The 18,165-nt window shown below is 37.0% G+C and overlaps 1 protein-coding gene across 1 annotated transcript; it reads right to left on the bottom strand.

Annotated features, from left to right (window-relative positions):
* Positions 1-5,057: 5,057 nt before the first annotated feature.
* LOC147934758 (uncharacterized) lies at positions 5,058-6,038 on the bottom strand. Its single transcript, XM_087472777.1, has one exon. It carries the CDS (start codon positions 6,036-6,038, stop codon positions 5,058-5,060), a length of 981 nt encoding a protein of 326 aa, XP_087328903.1.
* Between the last annotated feature and the right edge of the window lie 12,127 nt (positions 6,039-18,165).

The following is an 18,165-nucleotide window of genomic DNA, read 5'->3' as shown; positions in this document are numbered from 1 at the left end:
CACCGGCAACCCGTGCAATATGACTATCTCCTTCACATACTTCTTAGCCAAGACCGCTGCTCCATCGATCATCTTGATGGCCAGAAAATGAGCAGACTTAGTCAATCGGTCCACTATGACCCAAATCACATAAAAATTCTGAGACATTGGCAATCCTACCATGAAATCCATCGTGATTATGTGCCACTTCTACTCCGGAATATGCACTCTGCAACAAGCCGCTTGGAACCTGATGCTCAGCCTTCCCTAGTTGGCAAACGTCACACTTCGTGACCCAACTAGCTACATCCTTCTTCATTCTGACAATATGATAATACCGTTTGAGGCCACGATACATCTTGGTCGCTCCTTAATGAATAGAGAACATGCTCGCATGATTCTCCCTCAGAATCTCCTGCCTCAACTTCTCATACTTGGGCACACAGATCCTACCGTGCGCAAGAATGGTACCATTAACATCTCTGGAGGCATTAACCAGCCCCATATTCTTCCACTGAGCCAACCGCACTCTACAGAGCCAACAGTCTCCAAACTCTAACAACTCCTGAGAAAATACACACAACCTCAATGCACTAATTTCTCCAACCAGAGTATCCATATCTTGATCCTGAGTTGAAACCACCTACTTCCAACTTAGAGCATCTGCAATCGAATTAGCTTTACCAGGGTGGTAAGCTATCTCCTGATCATAGTCTGCCACTAGCTCTATCCACCGCCTCTGCCTCAAATTCAGCTCAAGTTGAGTGAATAAGTACTTCAGGATCTTATGATCCGTAAAAACATGTACCTTCGCGCCATAATGATATGACCTCCAAATCTTGAGGGCAAAAACCACAACAGCCATATTCAAGTCATGTGTAGGATAGTTATCCTCATTCTTCTGCAACTGCCACAAAGCGCAGGCAATAGCCTTCCCATGCTGCATCAACACACATCCTAAGCAAACTCTGGATGCATATGTATGAACCACATAAGGCTCACCCTTCTCTGGTAATGCCAACACTGGTGTAGTAGTCAACATCTCTTTTAGGCTTGTGAAATCCTCCTCACACTTCTGTGACCAAACAAACGAAACATCTTTCCCTGTTAACTTAGTCATCAAGCATGCCTTACTCGCAAACCCCCTCACAAACCTCCTGTAGTAACCCGCCAACTCAAGGAAATTCCTGATCTCTGTGGTATTCTACGGTCTAGGCCAATTCCTGATAGCCTAAATCTTCTCTAGATCCACATAGACTTCCTCCACCAAGACAATGTAGCCCAAAATCCCATCTCCCTCTGCCAGGAACTGCACTTGTTCAACTTAGCATACAACTTTTGCTCCCGCAGCTTCTCCATAACTGTTCTCAGATGCACTGCATGCTCCTCAGGACTCTTAGAATATACCAAGATATCGTCGATTAAAATGATGATAGACACATTCTGAAACTCCTGAGACACGTTGTTCATCAATTTTATAAACCCATGGTGAGACGCTAGGACAAATGAATCCCTTGCTCAAAAGATCCTCTAGCTGTTTCTTCAGCTCTGCCATCTCTACTGGAGTCATCCTGTAAGGCGCCTTGGATAATGGCATAGTCCCCAGTTCCAGCTCAATCGTGAAGGGATCAGACCGAGATGGTGGTAACCCTTGCAACGACTGGAACTAATCCTCAAACTCTTTAACAACCTGAATACCGCTAATCATAGACTGCCCCCATTGATTTCAGCATCGAGATTGTAACCAAATAGGTGTCACGCCCCTTCTCGTTCAATTTCTCTGCCTATATGGCCAAGATCATGAGATTCCCCAAAGTTGGTCGTACTCCGTCAAAAAACAACTTCCCTTCTGGACGCTCAAACTCCACTCTACCCCGATGACAATCCAGATATACCCTGTGACGATGCAACCAATTCATCCCTAGGATAACATCATATAACTTCACGGGACTATTAATCAAATCCACTTGCCTTGACTCCTCCGCGATATGAATATCCACACCCATCGCCCGTCCAAGGATTCTCAGAAACTCGCCTCCCGTGACGTTGACAACTCCCACTCGTTCTTGGGGATCTCCTCTGATATTGACGCTTTTAGCGCACTCCGGGATAATGAAGTAATTGGTTGCTCCATAATCAAACATGACGCGGGACCTAAATCTGCCACAGGCGGTACCACTTGAGCATGTGCCAGTACAACTCCCGGCAACTGCTCAAACAACTGCGCCAATAAGCCCGCTAGGTTAACATCTCCACTAGGGGTTCCACCTACTGCAACCCCTGCACCTGGAAGTCTAGCACCACCGGCCAACCAGACACTGACACCGCCCACAGCAGATCAGTGCCTACGGCCCCATCAACATACTCTGCTTTATGTTATCACTAACAACTGGGCATCTGCCCCAACCACGACCACGTAAGCATCCACAACCAACAACAACACCACCTCTAACCATATGCACTAACATGAATAAAAAACTAAGTAAACTATCTTAAACTATACCAAAAACACAACTTACCGTGAAGGCTCGAAGAGGATGTTCTAGGATTCCATGCCACACACAATTGACTAACTCACATAATCAATCAAAGCATGTAAATCCACAACATCAACAACACAAAGCCTAGTGAACCCGTACCTAGAACCATAAGGGCTCATATACCAAACTGAAACGACCTGACCAATTTTTTTATTTTTAATATAATAATTCTCTAGTGATCTCATACTTACTAATAATCTAACCACATTTAAACCAAATAGCGGAAATAAACAATATTAACCAATGAATTGAATAACGATTAACAAATAAAACAATAACATCTATCCAACAATGCCAATAACATAAACCACGTCATAGAACAATGAAACAACAACCTAAAAAATAGTTCTAGAACCCTACATTCAATTCTAACAACCTATCAGCAGCATAGAACAAACAACCGAGCCTCTCGAACATTCTCCTCTTTATCAACTTGGTTCCACGACCACACTTTGTCTTTACCTGCACCACAACAGAAATGAGATGCATGAGTATTATCATAAATACTCTGTGAGGCGATCCTCTCATCTACTAGGCTATACACAAAAGCGAAAAGATAAGCATAAACAATACGCAACAGAAAAACAAGCAACCCAAACAACTCTGAACATGCGCGTCAACTTTGCGCACTTGCATCGACCGACGCACTCCTTGTGTCGACTGATGCAACATCTTTTCGTTGAGCGATGCAACATCATCGCATCGACCGATGCACTCCTTCAAATTCCTAGATGCATCAACCGATGCACTCCTTGCATCGACGTCAAATCTCTAACTGCGTCGACCGATGCACTCCTTGCATCGATCGATGCAGTCGCGCGGAGCGTCATCGAAAACAATCTCCTCGGTCTCCTCTTGGCTCGGTGAAGCCAAAAACGATCTCCAAAAGCCACAAAACTCCTGACAAACACTCACACACGAGCACATAAGCATTCAATAACCAAAATCACATAAAATAAGCATCTAATCGTTTAGATCAGCCATGGTTACGCACTCACTTTTAAGAATGACGAAAACTGATTATAAACTCACGAAAAAGCCTCCTAGCAAGCTTCTACTACAATCCTAGTCTCAGATCTCAACTCCATAGGAAAGATCTCTCGAGAACAGGCACCAAAATTTCCAAAAACACTCAAGAACAGTTTTTCTCTTTCTTTTCTCTCTAGGAATGGTAATAGAGGCTAAAAACTATAAAAGTCGTCGAGTATTCCCTTTTATACCCGATTTTAGAGTTTTCAAACCCAGAAATGCAACCAAACGAGCGTTTAATGTAAACTGTTCCGGTTCACGGGCGTTACAATATCTAACAAAAACATATTTTAAGCGAGTTTCAATATATCTCAAGTAATTAATTATTGATAAAAAGTATGTCAAGAATTGTTAAAAAAATGTGAAATTTACAAGTATTATTCAGAATTGACATATTTTATCTTGTAAACATTTGTTTTTTTTAATTTTACAATTTTAATAATTTGTAAGAGTTAAACGAAGAAAGATATATTAAATTACTTCTGGTAAATTAAGCAAATATATACTCACTTATTTGCATAATGAGTTTCACTTGTACTTTTTATTTTAAAATAATATTATTGTGTGTTTGTATATTATAAATGCGGATGAGGTGCAAATAAAGTGCAGAAAGTAAATAACACAAGAGCTGTGTTAACGAGGTTCGGTTTTTCCTACTCTCCGGGACCACGTCCAGATTTCGATTCCACTAGAACAAGAAAGCAAATACAACCTATTCGCAAACGCGTAAATTAAGCACAACCCTCTTAATTCACCGCTCCGTTTTATAACATGAAATCTTCAGGATAAATCTCTACCCTTAACTAAACTCACACCTAGCCTAGATTCAAACCAAGATAACCTAACCTTGGGCTAAACTCCCCCTGAGGCTAGACTTCAGATCTTCAACTCTCTTGAGCAACCTTCACACACACGTCACACCGACGAACAAAGAAGCTTGAACAACACAAACACCTAACCGCGAAACTAAGCCACACACAAACAGAAAACTCTCTATGGTTCTAACCTTTATGCCTCAGCTCTCTTATCTCTCTAGGACGTGCCTAAAACCTCCTTATATACCCATCAAAACTTCCTAATCACCATAGAAGAAGATTTCCAAATTTCATAAGAAAATACTTTTTTCCTTTTTGTTATTTTCTTTTTCCTTGTAAAACTCCAATTTAATTAACCAAAGAAATAGTAGTTTTCCTCTTCAATTCATCCTCAAACCGTCCTTCAATATTGTCTTCTCAAACCTTCTAGAAATTTCTCAGGCACATAAAACAACAGCAATCTTGTATCACGTCCTGAATCACACAGACACTAGTTCAGACAAACCAATACATCTTCATTCTCCCCCTTTTTGACTATGCTTGTGAACTCATCAGTTCAAACACTTAAACACATCTTCATTCTCCCCCTGAATGAGTCACAACATGGTCAAAACTAACTAGAAAATTCTCCCTGCTTTGCAATATGCGGTTGATAGCCTAGTACACCACCTCCATTGTAATTATATTTTCTAACTCATATCTTGTTGCGCCTTAGACCTCCATAGTTAACCTCTTGAATAAACCTGAAAAAATTCCTCTTAATATGTCCTTGAACTCCACAATGATAACATGTAGGACCAGAAAGCCTCACATCAAAAGCATTCTCCATGCGGCTCCTCTCTCTCAACAATCTGAAACACCTTGGTCTAATATGCCCAACAACACCACAATGATGGCAAACAGGTCGAAAAACTTGTCTAGGTGCATTATCCAATTCAAAAATTATTTTATCATGCTCTTTCAAAAATACAGTCTCTGAAACACTCTTTGGAGCATTCTTTGAAGCAGTCTCTGTTACCGTTGCAGTTCCTGATGCAGACGTAATTTTTCCACTTGAAACAAACACCAGCTCTGGGTTTGAAACTTTTCCTTCAAATCTAAGTCCACACTTATCAGTCTTGTCAATACTCAGAATATGATCTAACTTCTTTGTACCATTATTAAGCATACTCAAATTCTTTTGAGTTTCTTCAAGTTGCACTTTAACTTGTAATGCTTCTTCTCCCTTCTCTGTTGCATGTTTATCTGCTTCAACGACTTTAGCCTCTAACTCGAGCTTTACCTTAATCAAAACTGAATTTTCTTCAACTACTTTAAGCCAATGTGCATGCAACTTCTCATATCTCTTACCAAGTTCTTCATAACTCATATCATCTCCATCATTATCACTATCAGATTCATGTTCAAATGTAGTTGCAGATTTTGTTGCAGATTCAGAAGCAGTCGCACACGCTGATGCAGACACTGATTCAGAACTATCTTCAAAATTTGTAAACGCCACAAAATTCTTCAGTTCTTCTTCTTCATCTGAATCAGTTTCAGAATCACTAGTAACAACATTCATAACCTTCTTCTTATGCTTTTGTAGATTGGCACAACCAGATCGTACATGATCATATCCTTTGCATTCAAAACATTGAACATTCTTTGATGAAGTCTTCATCTCTTCACCCATTCTACTTTTCTTCTCTTCGCCCTTACGCTTCAGAAATTTAGCAAATTGTCTTGATAACATAGCCAATGAATCTTCACAAGATGATACCTTAAGAGCTACTCCAATGTCAACTTCCTTCTTTATTGCTTCCTTAACTTGATTATCTTTCTTCTTTACTCCTTCAGCTTCATATGCTTTGCTTAATTCAAAAGCTTTAAGAATCCCAACAAACTCATCAAAAGCCATCTCATCTAAATTATGAGCTTCTTCAACTGCAGAAATTTTTGACTCAAATTTTGCAGGCAATGATCGCTTCAGTTTCTTAACAAGCTTTTTGTCTTTGTACTACTTTCCAAGAACAAAAGCCTCATTAGATATATCACATAACTTAGCACTGAAATCAGCCACAATTTCTTTTTCTTCCATCCTTAGATTTTCAAATTGTGATGCCAACATATCCAGCTTTGTTCTCTTAACACTTGAAGTACCCTCAAACATATTCTCTAATGACTTCCATGCTTTCTGAGCTGATACACATTGAGAAATTAACATGAAGTGGCTTGCAACTTGATAGCTTTTTCTCTGCAGTATTCCACTTATCTCTTGGCTTAAGACACTCAACTCCTTTATCATCCACAAATTTAGGGGGCTCCCAACCAAGCTCAATCGAATTCCAACAATCTTCATCAAGGTTACTAATAAACGCTGGCATACAAACCTTCCAATACCCGTAATTTGTTGAATCAAGCAACGGTGGTCTTGATATAGACGTGCCTTCTCTGTATGAATTCATCACAACTGATTCAAAGCTCTGTCTTCCTTCCTGAACTACCCTCACCCTTGATCTACCTGAAACTAGACTTAATCTCTATCGAGAACCCGCTCTGATACCACATGTAAATGCGGATGAGGTGCAAATAATAAAGTGCAGAAAGTAAATAACACAAGAGCTTTGTTAACAAGGTTCGGTTTTTCCTACTCCCCAGGACCACGTGCAGATTTCGATTCCACTAGAACAAGAAAGCAAATACAACCTATTCGCAAACGTGTAAATCAAGCACAACCCTCTTAATTCACCGCTCTGTTCTATAACATGAAATCTTAAGGATAAATCTCTACCCTTAACTAAACTCACACCGAGCCTAGATGCAAATCAAGATAACCTAACCTTGGGCTAAACTCCCCCTGAGCCTAGACTTCAGATCTTCAACTCTCTTGAGAAACCTTCACACACACGTCACACCGACGAACAAAGAAGCTTGAACAACACAAGCACCAAACCGCGAAACTAAGCCGCACACAAACAGAAAACTCTCTAGGGTTCTAACCTTTATGCCTCAGCTCTCTTATCTCTCTAGGATGTGCCCAACACCTCCTTATATACCCATCAAGACTTTCTAATCACCATAGAAGAAGATTTCTAAATTTCATAAGAAAATACATTTTTCCTTTTTGTTATTTTCCTTTTCCTTGTAAAACTCCAATTTAATTAACAAAGAAATAGTAGTTTTCCTCTTCAATTCATCCTCAAACCGTACTTCAATATTGTCTTCTCAAACCTTCTAGAAACTTCTCAGACACATAAAACAACAACAATTATGTATCACGTCCTGAATCACACAAACACTAGTTCAAATAAACCAATACATCTTCATATGTTATATAACATTATGCATAGCTTTTAATTGGTAAATTCTTAACACAATGGCTTTACAAAACTTCATTATAATATAAAATATGTTACCCGTGGAAACTCATGTAACAACAAAATTAACACTTCTTGCATATAGCGTGCGTACACATTACATATCATTTTATATTTTTTTGCCATCGCCCATTTGAAATATGGTACGGGTATTTACAATTGTTACTTCTTTATTATTCCTACTTGATTATTTTTCTAAGTAGTGGTTTATATTTTGTTTTTTTCTACTTTAAAAAACAAAAAATTAATATTTTTTTTTCATCTGATATAACAAACAAAAGCAAAATGAAAGCAAGATGAAACTAGACAAAAGAAATATATATATATATATATATATATTTTAATTAATGAAAATCAAAATATTAATTAATAATTAATATATATATATATTAAATAAACTCTTTTTTTTGCAAAGATTTTTTTTTCAACCTAACAATAATTAAAATAAAACTCATAGATTGGTTGTGGGAGGAAGTGCAAAGACATTTTAATAAACTCAAAACATTAAAACAGTTGGCAAAAGGAAAATTATAGTCTTAACCATGTATGAATTGTTGTATCTAAAAGTAACTTGCTTTCTAGCTAAAGTTATTTACTTGCGCGACTTTTCATTGCAATTTGCAGTAATAAGAATCAAAAGACCAAAGGATAATATAACAAATACTCATTCGTTATTATATTGTTGTGACTTGGGACTATAGAGCAGCTTTGTTTTTTTTCCTATTTGACTAGTACAATATGTGTTTAAAAATTAAAAAAATAATATTTTGGAATACTTATTAGTAATATTAGTATTTTTTGTAGCTAGAATTGTATTTAATAATTTTTTGAAAATTTAGTTAATAGTAATATTTTGAAGAATATTTATTCAAAAAATATCACGTATTCACGTCTTACATCCAATGGACTTGCAAGATCGTCTTATTATGATTTAAAGAAGACCTTAATAGTTAATAGTACTACTTTTCACATGCCAGCTTTGAAATCTTGAATTTGATTGTAATTTGCCATGACATTATATCTAAGAATATAAAGATATTAAAAATCTATATTTTACTAGATTTTAATCCGCGGTATACTGCGTGCATATAACTTTTACTATTATTTATATTTTATATTGTATTTGTTTGTTAAATATTGGATGTTTTGTGAATAGAGGAATAACTAATTCTTTCGACCGTTTGTATGGCTAAATGTTTATATTAATTTTGTAACCCGCAATATAATTCATGACAATTTGTTTGTTATATTTACTTTGTTTTGTTTAGTGTTTGAGATTCTATTTTGATTTTTAATTATTATAACAAAAAATAAGGAATCGAAATTATTCCCTAATGATTAAGTCACATTTTCCCTAATGATTTAATTATTTTACACAATCTTAGTTAAATCAAACTAATTTTATATGTCAAATATTCTAATATTAATAGTGTTGAAAAATAATAAAATGAGGATTTAATGTGTAAGCACAAATTTAATGATATTTTATTAATTTTAATATGTCGTTTTCATAACTCATCTACTATATAACCATATTATATAGTATTTTAAACTTTTTAATTTTACATATTCATAATATTTAAAAATTTTATTAAGTTTATATATATAATTATAATATTTAAATAAATGTCAATCGAAGTTTTTCTTACATTAATAATCAAAACTCACAGGTTTTGAAGAACAAAATAGGAATCAAATTGTTGTTTTCTTTGTTTGCAAAAAATTCATAGATAGAATATCTTCAATACAAAATAGAAGTTATGGTTAAATATATCATAGTTTCTGTTTCCATATTGATTTTACTGTAATTTTTTTAGTTGGAGAATGTAAAATATTTAGGAAATAAAATCTGAAGTAATGCTATTTTTGGAAGTTTTTTTAGGGATTAACTTTGTAAATAAATTTTTAAATAAGTATAAATAAAAAAGATAGAACCTAAAATGTACTTAAAAAATATATATGTATAAATTTAGCGTAATTATACATTAGTTCCATTTTATCTGCATTATGGCAGAGGAAAATTATAATTAGAATACATAATGATGTACTATTGTACTCTCTTTCTCATGTTCATCAAGAAACTCTGTTAGTGGAGAGTCATTTTCATTTGTCCAAACCCCATTTATGGCCCGGCCCGAATCCTAGCACATATGCTATAGCAAAATCGACAACACCATACATATCTTAAAATTCAGAAAACTTTATTATTTTTCTATCAATAGAGATAATATAACACGACTCAAGCTATCAAAACAAAATTATAGAAGACAAATCATTCATGTATCCAAGATAAAAAATACCTAGATTGATGAGTAATAGGTTTGTTATTAAATAATTAATAATCCATAGTACTCCTTTATACGGTTTTTTTTTTTAAAAAGACTCCTATGTGATCGATTTGATCACTTCTCAAAGCGACTTCATAACCAAAATCAGTGACTTCATTAGTATTTTTCTTAGTTTTAGACAGAGAGAGTATATTTTGATATTTTCACATAGACTGAGAATTTTGTTAGGATATATGATACACTAAAATATCAAATAACATTTTGAGCTTTTAAATAACCTGAACAATTCGTAGTACTATACACTAAAATATCAAATAACATTTTAATAACATTTTGAGCTTTTATTCCTAAAATAAAAAATAATGTACAACTAGGATGGAGGAACCTTCATTTCCAGTACACCCGGCCCTATATATATTATGTCAACGGTTTGTAAAACAAGTGTTAAGGTATGATTGGTGAAATAAAACCTGTAAGTTAAAAAGACAGCGGTAAAAATGGTAAATGATACAGAAATTCAAAGAACATAAGTGCACCAAGGAATGGACAATCAAATTTCAAGTTTAACCTTATTCTTTAGCTTATTTAAATAAGTGACATACGATAATAATATATACATATTTTGTGTAACTGAGAAAAAAGTAAAAGATATTTCTGATTTTCAAATCGCCTAAAATAAGGTAATTTAGCTGTATTCACTAACCAGCTAATGACTGATTAGAATTTAAATATTATACACTTGACTTGAGGTTAGCTGTTTTTTGATGATGATCGAGACTTGAGGGAAGACTATGCGCCATGAGGAACAAGGAATCATTAAATTGTTCAGATTATGGGGTTTTTTAAAATTTCAAAATAACATGATTTCTAGCTGTTTAATTTGCACGACGTATGATAAATAAAGACTCACCTATTCTAAACAATAATCTGCTCTTCTAATAATAGTGAGAATATATTATATTTCATAACAAATAATTACTGTATTAAACAGATTGAATAATTGTGACATCCCAGTTTGTAGAAATGTTTAAAAGAATTGATTTGGTTACATATATTGTTAAAGTGAACTTATTTTTATGGTCAAAGATTTTAAGAGAACTCTATAATTAAGTATGATTATACTAGAGTAGTTTCGGAAAGACTAAGATACGTCAGAACTGTGCGAGTGAAGACAAAACACATGATAAGATCATGTGATGATTTGTAAGATCGCTAAACAAGTCTTTAAAGCCTCCCGAACTTAAAAAATCGGTCGTCCGATATATAAAGAATGTGCTGAATCATTTATTATGTGTATTGGTTACGATATTTATAAGATACAAAGGAAACCCTAGCATATACTTATTTACAAAGAGATCCTCAATTTACAGTACTCTTACACGCCCCCTCAAGATGGAGGGAGATGTCGGACTCCAATCTTGTTGTTGAGGGTCTGAAAACGTGTGCGTGGCAAGGGTTTGGTGAGTGCATCAGCGAGTTGATCAAGTGTAGTGATGTGAGCAACACGCAGAGCACCATCTTGAATGTATCCCCGAACAAAGTGATAGTCGAGTGCGATATGTTTCATTCGTGAGTGGAACACGGGGTTGGCGCATAGATATGTGGCACCTATGTTATCACAGTAGATGACCGGGGGAGAGGGAAGAGCAATGCCCATTTCAGTGAGGAGGTTGCACACCCAACGTAGTTCAGCGGTTGTATTGGTGACCGCTCTGTACTCAGCCTCCGTTGACGATCTAACAGTCCCCTTTTGCTTCCGTGAAGACCAGGAGATAGTATTCCCACCAAGGTAGACGATATACCCATTCGTGGAGACATAGTCATGAGTATCCCCAGCCCAGTCTGCATCCGAGAAGACATGGAGGGTAAGCGGTGTGTTCGACCGGAGGAAGATCCCATGAGATGAAGTGCCAGCGAGATAACGTAGGCGATGTCGGGTCACGTGAAAGAGAGATACTGAAGACTCCCAAGGACCATTCGATACTCTATTGGACTCGGTAGAGGATTGCCAGAGGTAACAGTGATCTTTTGTGTTGGTGACATCGGTGTAGCAACGGGTTTGGCCGCAAGCATCTTGGTCTTAGTGAGAAGGTCGATGATGTATTTGCGTTGCATCAAATGAAGTCGTCCTGGTGTGCGGATGGCTTCTATACCCAAGAAGTAGCTCAGATGGTCTAGGTCCTTTAGAGAGAATCGGGTCGATAGCAAGTCGATGATCTTGGTGACAAGTGAAGGACTACTACCCGTGATTAAGATGTCATCCACATAGAAAAGCATATAAGTAATATCTTGGCCTTGGCGATGTATAAAAAGGGAAGTATCAGCAAGTGAATTAACAAAGCCGATGGACAGGATATACTTACGCAGTTCATTGTACCACGCCCGTGGTTCCTGTTTCAAGCCGTAAAGAGCTTTATTTAGGCGACAGACGTGATGCGGTCGATCTGGGTCAATGACACCTGGGGGTTGTGTAACGTAGACCTCTACCTCCAAGGTTCTTTGAAGGAATGCATTGTTGACATCGAGCTGACGAATTGGCCATGAGTAGTGGACCGCAACCTCTAGAACCGCACAGACAGTCGTTGATTTCACCACAGGACTAAATGTTTCAGTATAGTCAAGACCTTGTTGTTGGTGGAAGCCTTTTGCTACGAATCGCGCCTTATATTTGTCAACGGAACCATTGGGATTGTATTTGGTGGTGAAGACCCAGCGAGACCCAATAATGTTTTGAGAGGGATTTGGTGGAACCAGATCCCATGTGTGGAGGCAAACTAAGCCATTGATTTCAGTGCACATCGCTGGACGAAATCGCGGGTCACGGAGAGCTTGGGCGACAGTTGTTGGTTCCGAAGAGTGAGTTGTAATGGCAGTGTAGGTTAGTTTTTTTGAAGGTTTGCGGATATTTTTTTTAGCACGGGTCTGCATTGGGTGATTATTAGGATTCGGAGGATTAGGTATCGGCTGTGGTGAAGGCTCCCATAATGGAGGAGACGGGACGGGTGGTGGCGGGGAGGGAGATGGCGGAGGCGGAGTAGGGTTTGGGGGTGGTGAAGGAGATTGTATCGAGGGAGAAGAGGAGTTAGGGTAGGTCGTGGGGTTTGAGGAGGTTTTTGGGCTTATTGGATCTGTTTGGGATGAATGGTGTGGGCTTGGAATTGTTAATGGGGTTGGGATTGGTAATGGGCTTGGTGTAGGTTGTGAGCCCAATAGAGAGTCAGAGATACGTACCTGTGGCTGTCGTGGCGATGGCAGAGTCGGTGGAGACGTTAATGGAGGGTGAAGGTCAGAGCCAGGGGTGCGGGAGATGAGTTGACGAGTGGCGACGGAGTAACCGGTATAACGGTGGCAGGTGGTACGGACGGAGAAGCCTGGTCGGCGGTTAGTGGAAGTCGTGGTGATGGGGATGTGAATGGAAATGCATGCTCCTCAAATGTGACATGACGGGATGTATAAACTCGGCTAGTGAGAGGGTCCAAACAGAGATAAGCACTTTGGTGCAGTGAATAACTAAGGAAAACACAGCGGTGGGAGCGAGCGTCAAGCTTATGGGAAGCATAAGGACGTAACCATGGGTAGCATGCACATCCAAAAATCCGAAGCTTTTGGTAATTTGGAGATTTTCCAAACAATTTCTGGAAGGGAGAGAGTGACTGTAGTACAAGCGTCGGCATTCGATTGATGAGATACACCGCAACCGTAAAGGCGTAGGGCCAATATGACTTAGGCATGGAGGCGTGACGAAGCAAGGTAAGACTGGTTTCAACGATGTGGCGATGCTTGCGTTCAGAGATTCCGTTGTGCTCCGGAGTGTGCGGAGTTGTCGTGAGATGAGAAATCCCATGAGTTGCCAGGAATGAACGACGAGCGATAAATTCACCACCGTTATCTGAGTAAAGTGTACCGATCTTCGATTGGAACTGATTTTCTGCGAGAGCAGTAAACGCAATAAACATATCCTTGACATGAGACTTATGTTTGAGTGGGTATAGCCAGATGTATCTAGTGTAGTGATCAATAAGGATGAGATAGTATTTAAAGTTATCAACAGAGGTGATCGGGGAGGACCAAACATCAGAGTATAAATATTGAAGAGGTCGGTTGGAAGAAATGGTGTTTGAAAAGAACGGTTGTTTGTGGGTTTTATTAATAAAACAGTTAGAACAAGACAACTCGGTGTTCAAAGACTGTGAAACAAGAAGAGAAAATTGAGAAACAACAGCTTTTAAAATCGGTAAGGACGGGTGACCTAAGCGGGAATGCCACGAAGAGAGACTTGTTTTTGGTGATGGAGAGGCAAACAACGAGACAGGTGGGTGAATAGGCCACTCGTATAACTCATCTTTAGTCCTCCTTTGGAGTAACCGGACCCCCGTGCTGAGATCCCTCACCTGAAAGTAAGCGGGATAAAAATGGACAGAGACTTCATTAGCGTTACATAAATGATAAACCGAAACGAGGTTCTTATGAAGATTAGGCACAAATTAGACATCTTTCAAGTGTAAGGGACGAGAAGCCGTAGGGAGTGAAGTAGAACCAGAGTGCGAGATGGGGATAGTAGAGCCATCTGCAATAGTGACACCATCACTACCATGATATGGTTGATGGAGAGCGAGATTGTTCAGATCGGTGGTAAGGTTGTGTGTGGCACCAGAGTCAACAACCCAAGGCGTGACATTAGGAGCCGTAACCAAGTTCGCACGAGGCTTCCATGGGGCATACGGAGTGGCATGGAACTGAGAGTTGAGCTGGAACTGAGAGCAGCGACGGGCACTGTGACCGTGAACACCGCAGATCTAGCAACGACCATTGTATGACCGAGGAGTGCGTTGTTCCTGTCGAGGACTGGATTGTTATTGTTGCCACGGCTGGTTGGAGCGAGCATTGGAGTGACCACCACTGTTGTTAGAGTGGTAACCACGATTATTACTGTTACGGTTGTACGAAGCAGCATTTGCCGTGATTGGTAGAGCAGTCGCAGAGGTAGAGGCGAGGAGGTTGGCTTCATGAAGGATCAACTTCTCGTGAACCTCGGGTAGCGAGGGTGTTGTTTCACGACCCTCGATCTGATTGACAACCTGTTGGTAGTCATCAGGGAGTCCCTTCAGGAGCTTGGCTAACTGGTCATCATGGTCGACAACTTTGCCGAGAAGAGCTAACTTGTCATACAAGGCAACAAGTCCTTGAACATAATCATCAATGGAGCCGGTACCTTTCATCCATTGAGTCACTTGGTTTTGGAGTTGGAGGATGTGACCACGGCTTGGTTTAGCGTATGTTGTATTGAGAGTAGACCAGATCTCGTGAGCAGTGGCGGCACGAGAGACAATAGGATGCACGGAGGCAGAGATGGCACCAAGGAGGGCGCTGTAGACAAGCTTGTCTTGCCGGCGCCAGAGGCCAAACGCAGGATTTGCGGTCGGAGGAGTACCATCAGTTGCAGAGATGGTCTCGGGTGGCACCGGGACAGTACCATCGAGATAGTTGGCGAAATCATACCCATCAAATAAGGCATGGATCTGACGGCTCCACATGAGGAAGTTCGTTGAAGAGAGCTTCATGACATTGGAGGTGTTAACATAAACAAGACTCGTGGTGGAGACAGCAACAGTGTCAGCAGTGGACATGTTGGAAGTAGACATCTCGTCGAGAAAAGGGAAGGAGAAAAGAAAAGGGAGGCGGGTGTAAAAAAAAATTTAGGGTTTAGGTATCGATAGCTCTGATATTATATAGAGAATGTGCTGAGTCATTTATTATGTGTATTGGTTACAGTATTTATAAGATACAAAGGAAACCCTAGCATATACTTATTTACAAATAGATCCTCAAGTTACAGTCCTCTTACACGATATAGGTGGGCCTAAGAATCGGGAGTAGACGTAGAATCCACTAAGAAGTGACTATCTTGGTGCACAACATAGATGTTGCAATCTGTTATTGGAGGTGAATCCAGAGAAAACTGTACAATTCCAGGATGAATGATTTTCTGGGAAGTAATTGTCACAACTATGCGAGTGAAAACAAAACACAAGAGAATACCAAATTGTGATTTGTAGGGTCAGCAATATAAAAACTTATTATGACAATATTTATGTATTTTTTTTTCTAACTATTGAATCACAAATGACCGGTCCATTAACCGATTTCTCCATTCGTAGGAAGCGGAATTCAATCTCTGATATAATGATGCTTTCTACAACTAGACTTACCACTGACCACTGCACTAATGTCACTTGACATTTATTGATTTTTTTGATATCAAAATATTTTGTTTTAAAAGCTTTTGCAGCCTTAATAGTTCACTCATAAAACTGTGTAGTAAATGCGGTACTCTTAGCAGTTTGTTTTTTGTATTGCTAATTCTTTTGTTATCTGATATATTTTGGTATTGTTATCTATTTATATTTAAAAAACTCATACATTTATATATTACTAATCGGACCTATAAATATTTTACCAATTGCTTTTGACAAGATCACAATTTAAGTTGTTAGAAAAGGTAACAATAATATATATTTATTCTTAAAAATTGTTTTTGGTATTTTATAGTTTTAAAAATCTACTTAGGAAAAAGTATGAATTTTGTATTAAAATAATAATATTTTTACATATCATTTTAAAACATTTAGTTGGGAAGACTTTTGAATGCAATAAGAACTCATTAATAATTGTCGTTTAGTCTTGACATGAATATTGAATCATCACCATTATCCATTTATGATAGGCACGTCGACATGGATAATCATGTGTTGATTACTTCCAAGTTTATATCACTATCTAATATTAATATTAGTTTTAACCATTATGCAACATCGTCCTACCATTGCGCATGGAAAGCTTGCAGTGCTGTACATTATAGAGTTTTTAAATAAATATTCTACTATGAAATTACACATTAATCAAGAGTAACGTGATTTCTAGCTGTTAAACTTTGCACGACTTTTGACTGGTTAAATACAAGACCAACTCGTTTTAATTTATTAAAGTCTTTTTTTTACTAAGTCTCTGCAGCGACCTCCTCTGATCACTTGAACAACAAATAAATGAAAGCAATGAAAAAACTAATAGCCAAACAATAAAGAAAGACCCAAAAATCAATGGATTCTTTATTGCAACTTGCAAATAAAACGAAATCTATTCTAGTCTAGTTGGCCAGGTAATTTGTCTCTATATATTTTCCTATTTTTATTAGTTGTCATTTATACTGTTTCACACAAATAAAAAAAAATAGATAAATATTATATTATACTCTAGTTTGACTACTAAAATTTTAAAGTATTTAATATTTAATTCATTTAATAAAAAGTAAATAAAAATAATTTTTAACTAAAAATAACTTTAAAAACGTAAAAAATAATGAAAATGAAACAAAAATTTAAGCTTAAAACTACAAAACAAAGGAAATTTTATTTATTTATAAAAGTTCCCTAATAGTACATGTTTTAAGAGAAACCAATACTATCGTTTTTAAAAGATAAGATAGATATATTTGTATTTGAGAGATCATGGACAAAAAAATAATGATTAATCATAGATTTGTTTCAGCGAAAACTGTATATATTTTACCAATGATAATAATTAAAATGGTCAAGAAATCAATATTGGAGGTGTAATATTTACAAAGCTAACAAAAAAAATATGGGGGGGGGGGGAATCAATGAATTGGTTATATAAAAAGAAAATTTTGTTTTCTAATTCAATATCTTTATGAAAAATCAGTTTAATATATATATATATATATATATATATATTCTATTGAAGTTATGTCATTTGTATTAAAAAATGTTGGTCGACTTTACAAACTTATATATTATGTGCTTATATATAATATATATATATATATATATATATATATATATTTATTTAAGCAATGTTGTTAGAAGTTTAATCCTAATATTACGTGGCATATTACAAAAATATCATTATATTTTAATTAATATAATAACTAACAAAATTAAGAAAAATTTATATTGGTTAATAAAATATTAAAGTAATATTTTTGAAATTATTTAATGAAATTATTTAACAGATTCCATTTATTGTTTCAGAAATCTTATAAAACAATAAGAAACTATTTAGAACAATTTTACAACTTAATTTTATTAATAAATTAAAATTAAATATTTGTATCTCTAAATTGTTTAATAATTATTTT

The sequence above is a fragment of the Camelina sativa genome, chromosome 11 (genome assembly GCF_030686135.1).
Source record: "Camelina sativa cultivar CO46 ecotype springtype chromosome 11, ASM3068613v1".
In the NCBI taxonomy this organism is placed as follows: Eukaryota; Viridiplantae; Streptophyta; class Magnoliopsida; order Brassicales; family Brassicaceae; genus Camelina; species Camelina sativa.
The sequence above is the reverse complement of the archived record's forward strand: the minus strand, read 5'-3'. Positions and strand labels throughout refer to the sequence as shown.